General features: G+C 35.1%; 4 protein-coding genes across 4 annotated transcripts; 1 reads left to right on the top strand and 3 right to left on the bottom strand.

Annotated features, from left to right (window-relative positions):
- Positions 1-28: 28 nt before the first annotated feature.
- Positions 29-2,490, bottom strand: LOC149735416 (uncharacterized). The gene is made up of 4 exons (XM_089877888.1): positions 2,360-2,490; positions 2,026-2,295; positions 1,605-1,834; positions 29-1,082 (listed from the first exon to the last, which is right to left on the bottom strand). Exons 1-4 carry the CDS (start codon positions 2,409-2,411, stop codon positions 879-881), a joined length of 756 nt encoding a protein of 251 aa, XP_089734014.1. The 5' UTR covers positions 2,412-2,490; the 3' UTR covers positions 29-878.
- A 904-nt stretch (positions 2,491-3,394) lies between these two features.
- LOC149735415 (uncharacterized) lies at positions 3,395-5,360 on the top strand. The gene is made up of 3 exons (XM_089877882.1): positions 3,395-4,534; positions 4,596-4,825; positions 4,945-5,360. The coding sequence occupies exons 1-3, from the start codon at positions 4,273-4,275 to the stop codon at positions 5,158-5,160; spliced, it is 708 nt and encodes a 235-aa protein (XP_089734008.1). The 5' UTR covers positions 3,395-4,272; the 3' UTR covers positions 5,161-5,360.
- Positions 5,361-6,518: 1,158 nt separating this feature from the next.
- On the bottom strand, positions 6,519-9,953 carry LOC149735414 (uncharacterized). Its single transcript, XM_089877884.1, has 4 exons — positions 8,313-9,953; positions 7,987-8,256; positions 7,696-7,925; positions 6,519-7,594 (listed from the first exon to the last, which is right to left on the bottom strand). Exons 2-4 carry the CDS (start codon positions 8,018-8,020, stop codon positions 7,373-7,375), a joined length of 486 nt encoding a protein of 161 aa, XP_089734010.1. The 5' UTR covers positions 8,021-8,256; positions 8,313-9,953; the 3' UTR covers positions 6,519-7,372.
- Positions 9,954-10,351: 398 nt separating this feature from the next.
- Positions 10,352-13,200, bottom strand: LOC149735413 (4-galactosyl-N-acetylglucosaminide 3-alpha-L-fucosyltransferase FUT6-like). Its single transcript, XM_089877874.1, has 4 exons — positions 12,792-13,200; positions 12,441-12,669; positions 11,465-11,559; positions 10,352-11,010 (listed from the first exon to the last, which is right to left on the bottom strand). Exons 1-4 carry the CDS (start codon positions 13,121-13,123, stop codon positions 10,449-10,451), a joined length of 1,218 nt encoding a protein of 405 aa, XP_089734000.1. The 5' UTR covers positions 13,124-13,200; the 3' UTR covers positions 10,352-10,448.
- Positions 13,201-16,944: the final 3,744 nt, after the last annotated feature.

Genomic DNA, 16,944 nt, shown 5'->3' with positions numbered 1-16,944 from the left:
TTATATATTTCTTATAGGGCTACACAATTATGTACATAATAAATAATTCATACATTTTGTGTATACATTCGGTTACGGTACCTAGGTTCAGAAATAATAAATAATAATTTGTACCGTGAACGAAGGATATAGACTAAGATGCTTAATGTTGCCACCATTGCTCGTTTTGTGTAACTGGGCAAGACAAACAACCGATATTGTCCAAATCGTCAAACAAAAAATACAACTTCTAGTAAGGTGGGTAAGTTGGGATACATTTTAACTCTATTTTCTCGTCCGATGTGGTAGTAAACAAGGGATTTTCAAAGAATTATAAAACTATATGCTCAAGACTCCCATAGACCGTTGTTAACTGTTTAAAACACGATCAGGATATTCGGATATTATGCACCGAAGGTGTCTCATTTTCCCCCATCCTACTATATACACCGTTAGAGTTAAACATGTGTTAACTGGCAAGCAAACACAAAGCGTATGAAACGACACAAAATCAATAGTCTAAAATGCTAATGGTTAAAAACATATTTATACCGACTAGATAGAAAGGCTTGGTCGCTAATAGAATGGGAAAAGATGAGACATCTTTAGCACACATTATCAAAAAACTGATCGTGTTTTAAACAATTAGGAACGTTCTAAGGGAGTCGTGAGGATACGGTTTTATTATTCTTTAAACTTTGTTTGTTTACTACCAAATAAGACGAGAAAATAGAATGAAAATGTGTCCCATATTTTATCACCCTATAAATATTTTTTTGTCCTGACAACTGATATAGATGTAGAATTTGACTCATTTACCCTCTAAAAACGATAATTTATCCCAAGGGGTAAATTTACCCCAGTTTAAGAAACGCTGAACTATAGTGGGTTGTCTAAAGTCAATTGATTTCCAGGGCGCATAGTTTTATAACAGTATGAAGACTGTCTGGGACTAAGTTACCCATTCCATGGTTTCGTGTCAGATCAGGTGCGGCAACTCGTAGGATAATACCAGTTAGCCCAGGCTTTTGCTTTGGAAAATCGTCAGGGTACCAGCCTTCATTATAACCAGGTTCCCCGTTGCTTTGCACCACCTGAGATGTCTGTGAGATACAAATGATCAAATATATATACATATAGTGCTATAGGGGTAAGATGAGGCACCTTTTTAGCACATAATACCCAAATATCACGATCGTATTTTCAACAGTTAAAAATGGTCTATGGAAGTCGTGAAGATACGGATTTAAAATGTATTGAACGAACTTTTTTTACTACCATATGGGACAAAAAATACAATAAACGGTTGTCTCATCTTCCCCACCCTACTTTATTATTAATGTCAAAATGTAGGTGCAGTACGACTTTAAGCTTCTGACTATAGAAATATTATTATTTTGCTCTTCGAATATGATATTGACAATTAAATAGATTAATCCTTGTGCAACAGAAAGAACAAAACAAAAACCGTTTTAACACCTATAAATAAAAACTGTCGTTTTGTTGGAAATTTCCATGTCTCTAATTTACCTTATTTTCGCTATTGTGTTCGGGAAGATAAATAAAAATGATTCAGACTTTAGTTGCCTTAGAAAAAGTTAATACGTATCAGTTAAATTATTTACTCTGGGATTGTAGCTTGAACCGAGCCAAAAGTCAACGAATTCTTGTTTTCCAAACTGGAACTTGTTTCTCACGTAGTCGTAAACCATTGTGAACGATCGCTTGTCCGCAACTTCTACAAGTTGGCCTTCCCTTTTGTAGCAATCCATTGTTGCATTTTCGCGGTTCAGATCCGTTACAGTAAAAACATCAGATAGCCAAATAGCCTTGTTATTGACGACTATGAAGTCCCCTGCGCATAACATATAGAAAATTAACGCATGTGTTATAATACTAACACTGTCTAAATCAAGTATAGTTTACTATACCGAGCGTAACTGATAATCAGCTGGTTTTAAAGTAAGTTTACGATTATTGAAACTAGTTTTTGATGCACTGCGTGACGTGTGCGCAGTTCATTTATCGTTTTATGTTATGACATACCCGTATACATTTTCCAATCAACGGTTACAAACATATTCCACCCTTCAGAAACATCCGTTCGTTTAAGTTCCACCTCGAAATAACTTTCCTTCACACCAAGCACTGTCACATTAAATGTGTGGGGTAGGGATGATTCGGTGGCTTTTACTGTTGCGTATACGTAGCTTGGTACAGAAGACAAACATTTTTTGTAACCAATCTTTGTCTTTAAACTCGATTTTGTCGAGTATGAATGAAACTGTTGACTTTCCTTGCTTATCATCAGTTCGTCTGTGGAGCACCGGATTAAATAATATGAACATCCGAATCTTAGTATAAATTGGAAATAACTTACTTGATAAAACCACGTTAAGTGTACAGTACACGAAAATTAGCAGATGTTTCATGCTTGTCGACTAATTCAGCTTTACTGATAGTATTTGACCGATACTGTAGGTCTACTTAATATTTTCACGTATGCGCTGCTGCTTGAGTACTAAAAAAGACACTTGCCCTACGTCAGTGAAAACGTCACTAATTGTCAAACTATTAACAAGATTTAGGCATCGATCATATATTGTTATCAGAAACGTGACTGCATAAAAAAGTTTCTTAGAAAAAAAACAACAAACATTTAATTAAAACTGTTGTGATGTAATAAAATTGATAGAGTTATAATAAGCCATATGTTAAATGGGGGGAAGATGAGACATCTTTAGAACATAATATCCTATAATATTCTGGTCGTGTTTTAAATAATTAATAACGGTCTATGGGAGTCATAAGGATATAGTTTTATAATTCTATGAATGTTCTTTGTTTACTACTATATGAGAAAATAGAGTTAAAAATGTGTCCCAATTTTCCCCACCCTACTATATTAATTCGAATACTTTAAAACTTTTAACAACAACTTGTTTTTCGATGTTTATCGAATACTTTCGGGTATTTAAAGGACAACAGGATGGCTCAGAACAACAGTTGTCCGGTACATTTACAAAGCTATACTGGCTAACCATAATAATTCAACAACAAAAAACGAAGCAATAATGAACCAGTTGGTGCAGAAGTGGCGCTTCTTGCAGTTCGAGTAATACACGTTACAGCAGAGAACTAATAAATATCGTATACTACAAATATATTTAAACTTGTATGCTACAAATATATTTAAAGGGATTTAATAAAGTTTACTAGAAAGTTTAAATATTTTCGAATTTGTAAAATTACACCCGGTGTCTCGTTAAATAACTCCTCGTGTGTTTTAATATATGTATTTTTAAAAATTGTCAATTATTAAAGTAATGACAGTGCTAATTCGTGGTATCACTTATAAACCGTCATCTCTTTGGATTTTGGAAACATTCGATAATACGTGGGTCTTGCCTTTCTTCATGCGCTCTACTATATCGGAATATTATATTAGAATTTAACACCGTTTTTGATGTAGTTCCAAATAGTTTTCGCCGTTTTCGCGCACTTTGTTGGAGTGTAAGAACACTGTAGAATAATATACTGTAGCGTTGTTTTTTTTTTTTTTATCAAATACATTACCTCATGTCCCACTTTCCCCAACCGTGCTTTCAACATTTTTGTATGGGCGAAAACGTCCATTTTGGTTATACCACTTTTACACAAGTAATACATAGTAGGGTGGGGGAAGATGGGTCACCTTTTCAATCTATTTTCTTGTCGCATTTGGTAGTAAACGAAAAAAATTCAAAGAATTATGAAACCATATCCTCACGACTCCCATAGACCGTTGTTATTTGTTTAAAACACGATCAGGGTATTTAAATATTATGTGCTAAAGGTGTCTAATCTTTCCCCACCCTACTATATCACATGTATACAAGATGCTAACAGGTTCATGCAGCAGCCCATAGTTTTAATAAACACGAGATACGATGTATATGAAACCATGCTTTAAAGCAAAGCATGCCCGGAAAGACCTGACAAATCCACATCATGACGTATACACCTTTTCTAATAAGAACACGGGACGCTTATAGATGTTATCCAATACACAGCTCGCGTGCGCAATGAAAAAGGTTATCTTGGTGCACAAAACGAATGATTACCTGGTAAGTTGGAGACAGGTTCATCGACAGTAAACGTTAGCTGTGTTAAACCATTACAATTAAGATCAATAATTATGAAACAATTATTGTTTCTTGCCTGTATTTGGAACTTGGCTTTGTCAAGTAAGTTATTCAATGGATTAATCACAAATGTTCATAATATTTAATCCGGTGTTTTACAGACCAACTGATGATAAGCAAGGAAAGTCAACAGTTTCATTCATACTCGACAAAATCGAGTATAAAGACGAAGATTGGTTACAAAAAGTGTTTGTCTTCTGTACCAAGCTACGTATACGCAACAGCGAAAGCCACCGAATCATCCCTACCCCACACATTTAATGTGACAGTGCTTGATGTGAAGGAAAGTTATTTCGAGGTGGAACTCAAACGAACGGATATTTCTGAAGGATGGAATACGTTTGTAACCGTTGACTGGTTTTTCTACATAGGTAGGTCACTTGACGATAATACGCATATGTGTATGAGTTTAACATGTTTTTCGTTAAACAGGTAACGCAGTGCTTTACGGAAATAAGGTTATTTGGATTGCCGATTTATTTAATTCAAAATCAATGAACTACACTACGGCAAAAGCTGATTGCAAAGAAAGAGGTGGCAAACTTGTGGAAATTGTAGACAAACCAATGTATGACGTAGTCTATAATTACGTCAGAAGCAACTTCGTGTTCGGTACAAGGGACGCGGTGTCTTTCCACTTAGGTTCAACGTATGACACGAAGGTGTGTATACACAGTCAGAGTATAACACATTATTTGAATATACAGTTAATATAAACACAAATACTTTACCCAATAAAGTTAGAATGTTTTACAAATTAATAAACAACTTCATTGCACAGACAAATAAGGTGACGCAAAGCAACGGAAAACCCGCTTATAACGGAAATTGGAATCCGGATCGATGGCCAGTAAAAGATAGTGGAAGACAAAACCTTGCAGTACGTGTTGCATTTGAATTGTCATCAACAAATAATGGAATGCGAAATGTAAAACCAACAACTCTTCGTCGGTCAGCTATAGAAATCTGCTGCATGGAGATCCCTGGAGTAATTTAATAATTTTGTTCTAATAAGACACCTTTGAGTATTACTTTGTTCAATATGAGGGGAACTGTATATAGGCTACTATGATCAAGATTGAGATTTCAATTTCGTGTAATTTAAACATTTCGGGTTAGAAATGGCTCTTTATGCTTAATAAAACAATTAATTGTATCGTATTTTACCGAATACGCTAATAAATAAGTGTGTGTAGATGTGCAGTGCAGGCCAATAAAACAGCATGCAACTTGTAGGTGAGTTGTGATCACAGGTCACCAGAACTTAAACCTTGTCATTGCTGCGTTGATTCAATCTTTTATACTTATTTGGGAGTAGTGAAGACGGGACTCGGGCAAATACCTGTCTATTTTAAAACGTCTCCTTATTATACGGTACCCATTTTATGATAGACAAATACAAATGTTACGGTGTTGTTTTACAATATTCTCACAGTTCGACAAAGTGCGTGGTAACGGCGGTTATACTGCTGTTAAGTATTAAAACTCGATGTTAAACGAATACAACGTTTTTTAATGGCTGAATAAAAATCATAATAATGCGATGCTCATTTTGAATACTCGTTAAATCCTATTAAAGGGCCTAAACACACCCCACGTCACTTTTATTTTTTATGGTAATTTCATAAAGCGACCGTTTTATTGATTCCAAAAATACTTTGCTTATTAAAATTGGTCCAGTATAGGCGGAGATATTCGTCCTCAAACAGTGATCTCTAGCGCTATCTTTTTTTTACTACGAGCTCCGTGATTGTGACATAGGAACGTACTAGTCACGTGACTGATTCATTCGTAAAAGCGAAACCTGCGTTTTTTTGTGCTTTTTTGCGTTTTTTTTTGTTCTCTCGTTTTTCGCTGAAAACACTGCCTCTCGCCTTTCTGAATGAGAGCGGCCACGCTTTAACAATTTTGTGACGTGTTTGTCACGTGTGTAGTACACTTCTCAATTTTTTTCGCCACGCAACTTTCAAATCAGTTTTTTGAATTTCACGGTGTTTGAGCTGGAATATCTTTGGTTATACAGAACCGATTAAAACAAGTAAGGTGTCGTTGGAATTAGAAAAACACACTCTATCGATTAAAGCGAAGTACATTTGGGGTGTGTTTAGGCCCTTTAAAACTGCCGTTTTTTCAGTTTGCGAGCTGTATTTATCGAACTAGTATCATAGGTAGATAGAATAGAAATTCGTCCATTTATACAATAAAGAATTGAGAACATCTTTATTCCTGCTAAAGCTGTTGCCAATTTAACTTCGTTTGTCTGCAATGTCGCGACTTTATAAGAGTCCATAATCTATGAACACCAGTCTATTTGCGCAGGTACTAATAACCAATATAAACCACGAGAAAACCTACAAACATTGGCTCCATATGAATATGTATGAATGCAGTTTTACCATAGACATGTTTGGATATCTATGGATATACCGCACACCTATTTTTGCAACTCATGTTATTTACATTTTTATACAACACATGGTAAAACTTTTTTCAAAATCATTGGTAATTAAATGTAATGCATCGACTAAAGTGGTGTCTTTATGTAGTCCAGTGGCTACCTATATATATACCTAGTTTGCGTATAAATATCATTTCGTTAAAAAAAACAGTTAAATCGGCTAAATTGTTAAAATAATTTATGTACACTATATAACTACTGATTAACGCTCTTCACTTAATGATTATATGTACAGATGTATTTACGGTGTAAAATTTTGACAAAAACGTTAATCAATAACAGTCATATTGCAACATCAGCCACAAGCCAAGCAAAACAGCCTGAATAAATTGAGAGCGAGGTTTATAGAGATATAGAGAGATTAAGCACAGTTATTTTCAGTCGCTAACAAGTCAATGTTAACACCACTTAGCAGGTGGCGTTAGATAGCGAGTAAAACAGTAGTTGTTGGGACACCTTTATCACATAATATCAAAACATCCCGATCATATTTTAAACAATTAACAACGGTCTATGGGAGAGGTGAAGATACTGTTTTATAATTCTTTGAATGTTCTCTGTTTACCACCAAATGTGACCAGAAAATAGAACAAAAACGTGTCCCATCTTCCCCACCCTGCTATCATATTTAGACACAGTGTCAACATATGTATTTGCCTGAAATGTCCAGAATATCTGTATTATAGTCTTTACAGTTCCACCCATATTGAATAAGGTAATCACTTGCGAAATTAATTTTAGAACAAAATTACTAAAGTACTCCATCAGGAATCTCCATGCAGCAAATTTCTATAGCTGACCGACGAAGAGTTGTTGGTTTTACATTTCGCATTCCATTATTTGTTAATGAGATATCATTTTCAACACGAATTACCAAACTTTTTCTTTCTTCGTTACTTAGTACTGGCCATCGATCCGGATTCCAATTTCCGTTATAACCGGGTTCTCCGTTGCTTTGCGTCACCTTATTTGTCTGTGTATCGAAATTGTTTGTTAGACTGTTAAATATTATAACTTATAATATAAAGCTTGTACATGCCTATATAATGTGTTATACTCTCACTGTATACCTACCTCTGGGTCATACGTTGAACCTAAGTAGAAAGACGCTGCGTCACTTGTACCAAACACGAAGTTGCTTCTGACGTAATTATAGACTACGTCATACATTGGCTTGTCTACAATTTCCACAAGTTTGCCACCTTTTTCTTTGCAATCAGCATTTGCTGTAGTGTAGTTCATTGATTTTGAATTAAACAAATCGGCAATCCAAATAACCTTATTTCCGTAAAGCACTGCGTTACCTGTTTAACGGAGAACATGTTAAACTCATACACATATGCGTATTATAGTCAAGTGACCTACCTATGTAAAAGTACCAGTCAACGGTTACAAACATATTTCATCCTTCAGAAATATCCGTTCGTTTAAGTTCCACCTCGAAATAACTTTCCTTCACATCAAGCACTGTCACATTAAATGTGTGGGGTAGGGATGATTCGGTGGCTTTCACTGTTGCGTATACGTAGCTTGGTACAGAAGACAAACACTTTTTGTAACTAATCTTCGTCTTTAAACTCGATTTTGTCGAGTATGAATAAAACTGTTGACTCTCCTTGCTTATCATCAGTTGGTCTGTAAGACAACAAGTTAAAACAAGCAATCTAACATAACCATAATAAACATCTTACTTGATATAGATATCTTCAAAATGCAGATAAAAAGTAACACTTGCTGTATGCTCATATTGAACTGTGTATATATATCGAATGTTTATGCTCTTTACAAACGATACCTTTATATGGCTGATGTGGTCCACATCACATACGACATACGTCATCTAATGTCGAACAAATACTGAGATTTTCTGTCCCACGTAAAAATGTATCATATAAGAATCATATCGCATTAGCCTTTATTGGGTTTCGCTTTTAATGGGCCTGCGTATAATAACAAAATTCTAAGATACAGTCACCATTTAAATATTTCGAAAACTTTATTATGCAAATTAGACCCGCTTTAAACAATAAACAAATGAAACATTCTACTTTGTTTACCTTTATTTTTTGAATAAATACCAAGCGTATCCTTTCGTAAAGCACTGCTTTCTTTCTATGTGCTTGTTTTTATATTCAATTTCTTGTGTAATAAAGTAAAGGCACCCAATCAACATTTTTGTTATAAAATGAAAAAAGTTTCTAAAAATTGAAGCATAACTAAACAAAAATCGGATAAAATCTATGGGGGTAAGATGGGACACTTTTACCACATAGTATCTAATTAAATATCATGGTTCATGGCAATCGTGTTTGGGCATACGGTTTTATAATTAATTAAAAATTTTTTGTTGACTCCCAAATGAGACGGGGAATAAAATGAATAGGCGTCTCATCTCCCCAATCCTACTATATTAATAACAATCATTTTATCTTTTCAGTTACAGTAACGAAGTTCAGAACGGTATACAAAAGCAAAAATTAACAAAAAGGAAGAACAAAAAGTTTTTAGACTAATAACCTTGTTCAAATTAATTAAAGTTGTTACTGTTTAAATATAGAGGGTTACACACAAATATAATGTTCTAACAATGGCGTCCGCCCAGTACAATTAAGTCAAGAGCATCCCGTCCAATGCCATGTGACCCAAGAATCGACGAAATACACTGCAATTGAATCGGCCACAGCGATAATTAAAGCAACGTTTAAAGTCACTTTATGGTAGTCACATTATCAACGACGGTCTCGCTGGTAGAGGAAGTAATTGAAACTTTTTTTGTTGGTAAAACAAAAACAGGATGTTAAATGAAAGTTTCGGTTTGATGAGAATTGATTGACAGTTGTTGTTATGATCAAAACAGAATACGCCCAAACAGGTTGCAAAACAGAAAATCGTGGAGCTTCAGTTGTTACAATACTCATGGCCAATCAACCCGATATAGGCCCACTGCGCATATAGTACTTTGGGAAAGATGGAACAACTTTGGCACATAATATCCAAATATCCTGTTTGTGTTTTAAACAACTAACAATGGTCTTTGGGGGTCGTGTGGATAAGGTTTTATAATAATTTGAAAGTTTTTTGTTTACTTTCAAATAAGTCGATAAAATAGTATGAAAAGGTGTTTCGTTTTCCCCCACCCTTTACTATATCTGTTATAAATCGCGCTGCACATGGTCGTAGGTTGTTTTGCAATTCTAAATAAGTGCCTATAAATTTATCATAGAAATCCTTTACCATCGGCAGTTATTAAAGTGTCATTTTTGCGAAACTGCAGCAGAAAAAAAGATTAAATGTTGGTCTCACGATTAACTGTTTAAACAGCAAACAACCTGTCAATGAAAATTACCGGAGTTTATAAATTTTATCATAGCACGAAGCAATAAAGGAAGCCAAAATGGAAGTTGCTGAAACCTTTTTTCATGAGAAGCCTTGCTTCCCATCCTTCCGCAGAATCTATATCGAATGTTGCAACGACAGATGAGACACGTTTGTGGGAATAACTTTTTCTTTGAACGAAGTGTTTCGGAAAAAAAGAAAATGAGGTTTCAGTTTCCAAGCGAACTGGGTGTGAATGTTTTTAAAAGTTGTTAAAAAACATTCAAAGTAATTGCCAATTATACAAATGATACAGTAATATAAAATTGGAACTCAAAAATACTCAACTAAAGTGTGCAAAGATATATGTTTTAAAATCAATAAATAAAAACTGGTTACATTTTCCGTACAAAAGTGATGAACACACAATGATTTAATTGCTTTGCATGTGTATGTGTGCATAAACAAACTAATAAGACTATATATGTGCAAAAAGTTCCAATAGTGCATATTTAAACTACAGAGACATCTTTCCATTTCCCAGGCTCCATGCAACTTGCCCTCTCATCTCCCATTAATTTCTGGTTTAATGAACTTACTAGCCAGCTTTGTTCTGGTGTCTGATCCAGTGCAGCGTTGCATAACATCGTAAAATTGGAAGAAGTTGGTGCAGAGAATATTTCAACATCTGGATGTTCAGATTGAATCTGCTTTTCCATTTCTTCAATCGTTAGATGTGGATCTTCGCGCCATTTAAAATATTCTAAGTAAGCTGTGTTGTTACCATCAAGGTATTGAAGATATTCCACTAAATCTGCCGCCGTTTTAAACCAATCTGCATGAATGAATGAATTCCGAGGCGCAACAGCAATAACATCATCCACAGTCGGTCCCCACACTACAGGTATCACTCCATACCAAAGAGGCGCCTCCCAAAACTTCTCTGTGATATAATCTTTACAACCAATATTGTTCTCAAAGGAGAAATAAAACTTGTATTTCTTTATTTCAGCTCCCCACTGTTCAGATTTGTATGATGGAAGTTGTGAACAAGCTTTAAAGCAGCGGCCACAGCTAAAATTAAAAGCATAAGTATATGAACAGCCAAGCAGAAGTAGATATTAGTATACACTATACAGTAAGCTCATCTAAGAAGATAGAATCTCAGCATAAGTGCAACTATAGTTAAATAAATAATACAATAAATGTAAGATTTATGTTTATAAGCATAAGCATATGAACAACCAAGCAGAAGTAAATATTTCAAGTATAAAAGATGGAAGTTTAACATATAAGTTGAACTGGCTTAATAATTGAAGGAATGCAGGATTTATGTATATGAGAAAATAGAATGAAAAGTTGTTCCATCCTCCCCACCCCACTATATGAATACAGTATTTGTTCTATGTACAACATAAGTTGGAGAACAAACTTTTGAAAACTATTAGATTTTCTTTGACCATCTAACAGTTAAACTTCATGTTATGAAACCTAAAACAAAAAACAAGTTAAAACTTTATATGTTTACCTTTCTACAGAAAATCCAGTTGCTACGATTTCTTTGTAATAATTCATTCGTTCAACTGCTCCCCTCATAGTGTCACAATTACTAACAATCCATATCTGTATTAAAAAGTAATGTAACATATAAACATATACTATACGTATGCATGTATATATATGTAGTGTACTTTGCGCTGGGGCAATTCGCGAATGGGGCCCCATAAAAATAACATGGCGAGCGTGCGTGGTACAGCGATATCCTAACTAAGACGTAATAGTAGAGTTCATTGGCGAGGCGTGTTTCGCGGTTTTAATCCAAGTTTTGTGACGTAACGAATTAGCCTAGCGATTGCGACAAAACGTAGAAATTTCGTATACGGCGAAATTAAACGTCTTGTAAGTGTAAACATACACCAATATTCAATACCGTGCATGTCCGGCGCCGTAGCACAGTTGGTTAGCGCGCCCGCTTCCCACCCATACGAAATGGGTTCGTCACTGCTACCATTGTGGGCGTATGTGGGCTTAAGCAAAAAAAAATTAACGGCAAATGCTCCAACCCATCAACCATACATACAAAAAATGTTCACCCACAAAGTAACATGCATGGTAACTCTGGCATGAGGTGTATGAACACCGTGTTAAAACGACTATCGTTTTCCGGCTACGCGAGGATAAAGTAAATTACATTCATTCATTCGTTCATTTGAGTTTTGTTATAACCTATAGAAGAATGACACGTGTTCATAAAATAATACAATAAACCAAATTTGCTTGGTGACTCAAACCATATTTGTGATACACTTTCTTATAAACATGGTCAACTGGGAGTTTTGTCTACAGCACAGCATACACAATATCATTTTGTCAACTTTATATTGACTATACCAGAACTATACTTGTAGTATAACACCATTTAGTAGTTAAAATTACAAAAATTCTGACCAAGAACATTCACACTGCTGATGAATTATCTAAAATCAGTTATAAAAATAACTTACTGCAAGTTTACTCTTTTCTGAAAGCAATTTATCCAAAACATTAGCACCTTTTTCCACCATGTTGTATACGTTTCGTCTTGTCCCATATCCACTATATAAATCACTATTTTTATGATAAGTCATGGTCATGTTGAAGAAATTATCGAATGCCTTAAAATCAGTTCTGTACAAGTAGCGCATGGCCCATGGATTTTCCTTGCTCCAAAACACGAACAGCTGCTTTGGGCTCCTGTTAAAATAAATGATTAATTTGAGTTTTAATACTAAATTTTTCAAATAAATCTATATAGGTGTTGAAGCTGTGCACCGAAAATATGTTCGTTTAGATATAAGAAGATATCGAAAACAAACCTGTAATGTTGCCACGGAATATCCTTTTTTGAAATCGTTGTCAGGTGAAATATGACTGCATCTGCTTCTTCAATACGCTCTCGTTTATAAGTTAAATTACATCTTCCAAATCTTGTACCTTCTGGTTCACTGGTGAAACCAACAGCCCAAGGATGGTCCCACATTAGAAGTACACCTGATGATCGCTTTGTAACTGTTGGCACAGATTTTGGTTCGAATGTTTGTATTGGAAAACGGAAGAAGAGCCATTCCTTAGCAAGAAAAATAACAGCTGCGAGACCCAAAAAAATGCAGGAACAACGTAATGAACGACATAAACATTTTTTAAACATAATTGTGCTAAACTAAAGCTGTATAACTCGCAGCTTTCAGTATAACTGAAATGGATCAAAAATCATTATTTATTTAATAAACAATATTGCGGAAAATTCCAAATTTTCCTGAAAACATTTTAAAGTTGACACTTTCAAAACCTTTTTTTAGTAGGATTGAGGCAAGATAAGCCCATAGATCTAGTTGGCCCACTTTTTTAAACCTGTACGGGTTCCTCTTTAATGATAAACAAACTAAATACAGTATTTTTTCGACAGCATTCTAACAGTCTAACATAGTGCGCGCAGAGGCAATTAATGTTTTAATTATTAAAAGTAGGTGTTAAGTATTAAAAGTAACAAAGAAAACAGTTGCTTATAACACATAATAGTAAAGTGCTTATTTTAAATGCCTACTAAATTATACTAAAACGGACGAAAATTTGTAGTTCGAACCACCAATCCGAACTCATAGTTTATTTAAACAGATAGAAATATTTTGTATCGGTCGGTTTTGTCTGACAAAACTAGTTTTAGTTTCGCAAGGGAAAAACTTGGGATATAGATATGAGAAAAATAATCAAGGGGGTATGGTTTAACTGAGGGTTGCGATTATACAATACTGGATTTTGAGATTACATGTCTAAAGTTGCCTGGCCTGTTTATTTTGTTTAATTACACACAAGTTGCAAAATAATATTAAAATGTAAAATATCGATAAAAAAGAATAATACTGTAACATGTGTTTTCGTTTATCATTAAATGGGTCCCGTAAAAGAAATTTGAACATGTGGGCCCTACCGTATACTGTATTTGGATCTTATTGTCACGCCCTACATTTGGGTTATATCGGGCATTACTACATGTAGACTCACTAATCGGTTCCAAGACGTTATATTGGTCTATACTTCCGGTGTAAGAAGAATCGGCGTTCTATGGCCCTACTAACGTTCAAATGCGTCTTTTTAGCGGTACCTCGTATTTTGTAATTTAGAGTTCACTCGCAACGAATTTATAACCTTCACGTGCGTCGCCAAAATGTTGTTATTTACAGCAGAAGAACTGTTTTTTCTCAATTACAACTTGCCTCAGTACAAACATTAATTTCAATTACTACTGGATCTTTTACTTGTTCCCTAATAGTTCTTAATCCCGAAAAATATCGGTAGCAGTACAAAGTCAAAATAACAGTATTGGTAAAACAAAAATGATACCGGTCGGTCTCTATTGTAAATCGTACCCAGTCTTTACTTTCTGCTCTACTAGCCATGGACAAATGACTAGTTTTCTTTTCTTTGTTCGCCTTAGAAAGGTGATTTACGCCTCACGGATAACGGGTTTTGTGTCCCAATACGTGAAACATATATAGCACCACGATGCTTACTGAGCAACTCAGTTACCCTATTTTATATTCGAATAATTTGCTGCAGTTTAGGCATACTTTTAGGTCCTACCAGAGTGATTGAATATTTAACAATAACACTCTCTATCACCGTGGCTTAAAGTTAAACTAAAGCAGTGATAGCCTAAATACGGCATTTACCAAAACATTTAAACGTTGTTTTTTATAGACTTAAGTTAGACCATATACCTTTTTATACTTTTGATTGTCTTACTATTTTATTCTTTTGCTTTCTAATACATAGGCCACTAACAGAGTAAACATCGTTTACACAGAAACAACACTTTTGAGATAAACTTTATTTGGACAGTCGTGGCTAGGGATAAACGCCTCTACAAAGGGTCGAAATGATCCGTGACTTTGTTTATAACGGCACACATTTTTACACGCGATGAACACTATGATACAAAATGGGCACGATAGACGTGACGTGACACTGTAAAAGCTGATCATTTAAACTCGTGAACTTTCGTTCGTTCACACAATGACTACATCACTCCTGCTTCTGTGATGTTTGGTTAAATTCTATGCATTTACAAATTCTGCTGTCTCTATAGTTTTTTAAACTATGGTCAAGGTAGTTCTTTTTGTTTCAAATGCCCGTAATCCCAACTTGCACAGTCAGACTAACGGATATAACTTTAATATAACTTACCAACCCTGGTCAATAAATTAATGTAGCAACCGGCCGGAAAACTGCCTGTAAGCTTCGAGATTCATAGACCGTCCGTATAAAGCAATTTGTTGCTCACAGTGATCGCCCACTCGAAAAGAATTTCCGCGTCTCTCGTACTTTGAAAGATGGACTAAAAGATGGAACTACTCGATATAGTGGATGTTGGAAGATAGGACGCCTTTTCATTATACTTTCTCGTATAATTTGTTAGTAAACAAGGAACACTCAAAGAAATGTAAAACCGTATTCTGACAACTCCCATACACAGTTGTCGATTGGTTAAAACACGATCTGGGTAGTAGAATATTATCTGCTTAAGGTGTCTCATCGTACCCCACAGTACTATATGTATTGAGTAGACCATAGCTGGACAAGATTTCTTATATAATTCACTATTGTGAGCATGGGCTATAATTAATACATTCAGTAGGCCATACTGTGAGTTAGAGTAGGGTGGGGAAAGATAGGACACCTTTAGCACATAATCGTATTTTAAACAATTAACGACGCTCTTTTAGAGTCGTGAAGATACGGTTTTATAATTCTTTGTTTTGTTTTTTTTTGGGACCAAATGGGACAAAAAACACTTGCTAAATCTGAAAACAGTATACAACTGCAACAGACTATATATCTAAACAAATCTCCCAAGTAAAGCGGAAACGCGAGGAAACAGGAAAGAAAAGCTGATACAGTAGGGTGGGGGAAGACGGGACACCTTTTACCTCTATTTTATCGTTTCGTTTAGTAGTAAACAAAGAACATTCAAGAAATTATAAAAGTATATGCCCGTGACTCCCATTGACCGTTAGTAATTTTTTAAAACACGATCAGGATATTTAGATATTATGTGCTAAAGGTGTCCCATCTTCCCCTACCCTACTATACTATCGTTGTATTGTATTTCTAATAAAAATCATTTATTATTTAAAATTAACAAGGATTCTAAACTTGCCCATCTTACCCTGTGTGTTTTGGAATTGCTAAAATTCCACCTGGTAATCGCCAAGTAACCCCTCCTGTGTTATTTGAATTGTTGTCAATTAATAAAGGGATGATAGTACTAATTCGTGGTATTACCCCAGAACCGCCATGTATTTTGAATTTAGAAACATTGGGCAATACAGGAGCTTATAAGTGTCCCGATTCTCCCCACTCTACCATATATTGTCCGGCGCAGTGGCATAGTGGTTAGCGCGCCTGCCTCTAAACCAGAGCTAATGGGTTCAAGGCTCGACGTTGCTACCATTGTGGGCGTATGTGTCTTTGGGCAAGACGCTTAACGACAATTGCTCCAACCCAGTGGTCACTAATGAGTTGTTCAAATTATTAGAAATACATAAAAAAATGAAAAATATCCAAAAAAATAATCACCCACAAATTAAGTAACATATACATGGTAACTCGTAAGCTGGCACGAGGTGCTAAACCCGTGTGATAACGACTGTCGTTTTCCGGCCACGCGAGGATAATTTAGGTTACATTCATTCATTCATTCATTCATTCATTCATATAGTGGGGTGGGGTAATAAGGTGGCAACATCTTTTCGTAATATAACATGCTGTTTGTAACAACTTGAACCAAGGTAATGAAAGACAGAGAATGTTTAAACTTGGTTTTTAAAACATGTTTTCATTCTCCCTTTTCGTCCCATTTGATAATAAACAAACAATATTTACAGAAATATATCACAAAATCGTCACTATACTCTCAGAGCGTTGTTAATTGTTCAAAACTCAAAATATGTAAATAAGCCACAAAAAGAC

Source organism: Ciona robusta, chromosome 5, assembly GCF_009617815.1.
Source record: "Ciona robusta chromosome 5, ASM961781v2".
Classification (NCBI taxonomy): domain Eukaryota; kingdom Metazoa; phylum Chordata; class Ascidiacea; order Phlebobranchia; family Cionidae; genus Ciona; species Ciona robusta.
The sequence above is the reverse complement of the archived record's forward strand: the minus strand, read 5'-3'. Positions and strand labels throughout refer to the sequence as shown.

Coding starts and splice junctions, on each gene's coding strand:
- LOC149735416 (XM_089877888.1), bottom strand. CDS start 2,411: ATGAAACATCTGCTAATTTTCGTGTACTGTACACTTAACGTGGTTTTA. Junction 2,296..2,359: donor ACTTAACGTGGTTTTATCAA/GTAAGTTATTTC, acceptor GGTGCTCCACAG/ACGAACTGATGATAAGCAAG. Junction 1,835..2,025: donor TGATTGGAAAATGTATACGG/GTATGTCATAAC, acceptor TGTTATGCGCAG/GGGACTTCATAGTCGTCAAT.
- LOC149735415 (XM_089877882.1), top strand. CDS start 4,273: ATGATAAGCAAGGAAAGTCAACAGTTTCATTCATACTCGACAAAATCG. Junction 4,535..4,595: donor TGACTGGTTTTTCTACATAG/GTAGGTCACTTG, acceptor TTCGTTAAACAG/GTAACGCAGTGCTTTACGGA. Junction 4,826..4,944: donor GTTCAACGTATGACACGAAG/GTGTGTATACAC, acceptor TTCATTGCACAG/ACAAATAAGGTGACGCAAAG.
- LOC149735414 (XM_089877884.1), bottom strand. CDS start 8,020: ATGTTTGTAACCGTTGACTGGTACTTTTACATAG. Junction 7,926..7,986: donor TGACTGGTACTTTTACATAG/GTAGGTCACTTG, acceptor TCCGTTAAACAG/GTAACGCAGTGCTTTACGGA. Junction 7,595..7,695: donor GTTCAACGTATGACCCAGAG/GTAGGTATACAG, acceptor TTCGATACACAG/ACAAATAAGGTGACGCAAAG.
- LOC149735413 (XM_089877874.1), bottom strand. CDS start 13,123: ATGTTTAAAAAATGTTTATGTCGTTCATTACGTTGTTCCTGCATTTTT. Junction 12,670..12,791: donor ATTCCGTGGCAACATTACAG/GTTTGTTTTCGA, acceptor TTATTTTAACAG/GAGCCCAAAGCAGCTGTTCG. Junction 11,011..11,464: donor ACTGGATTTTCTGTAGAAAG/GTAAACATATAA, acceptor TTTTAATTTTAG/CTGTGGCCGCTGCTTTAAAG.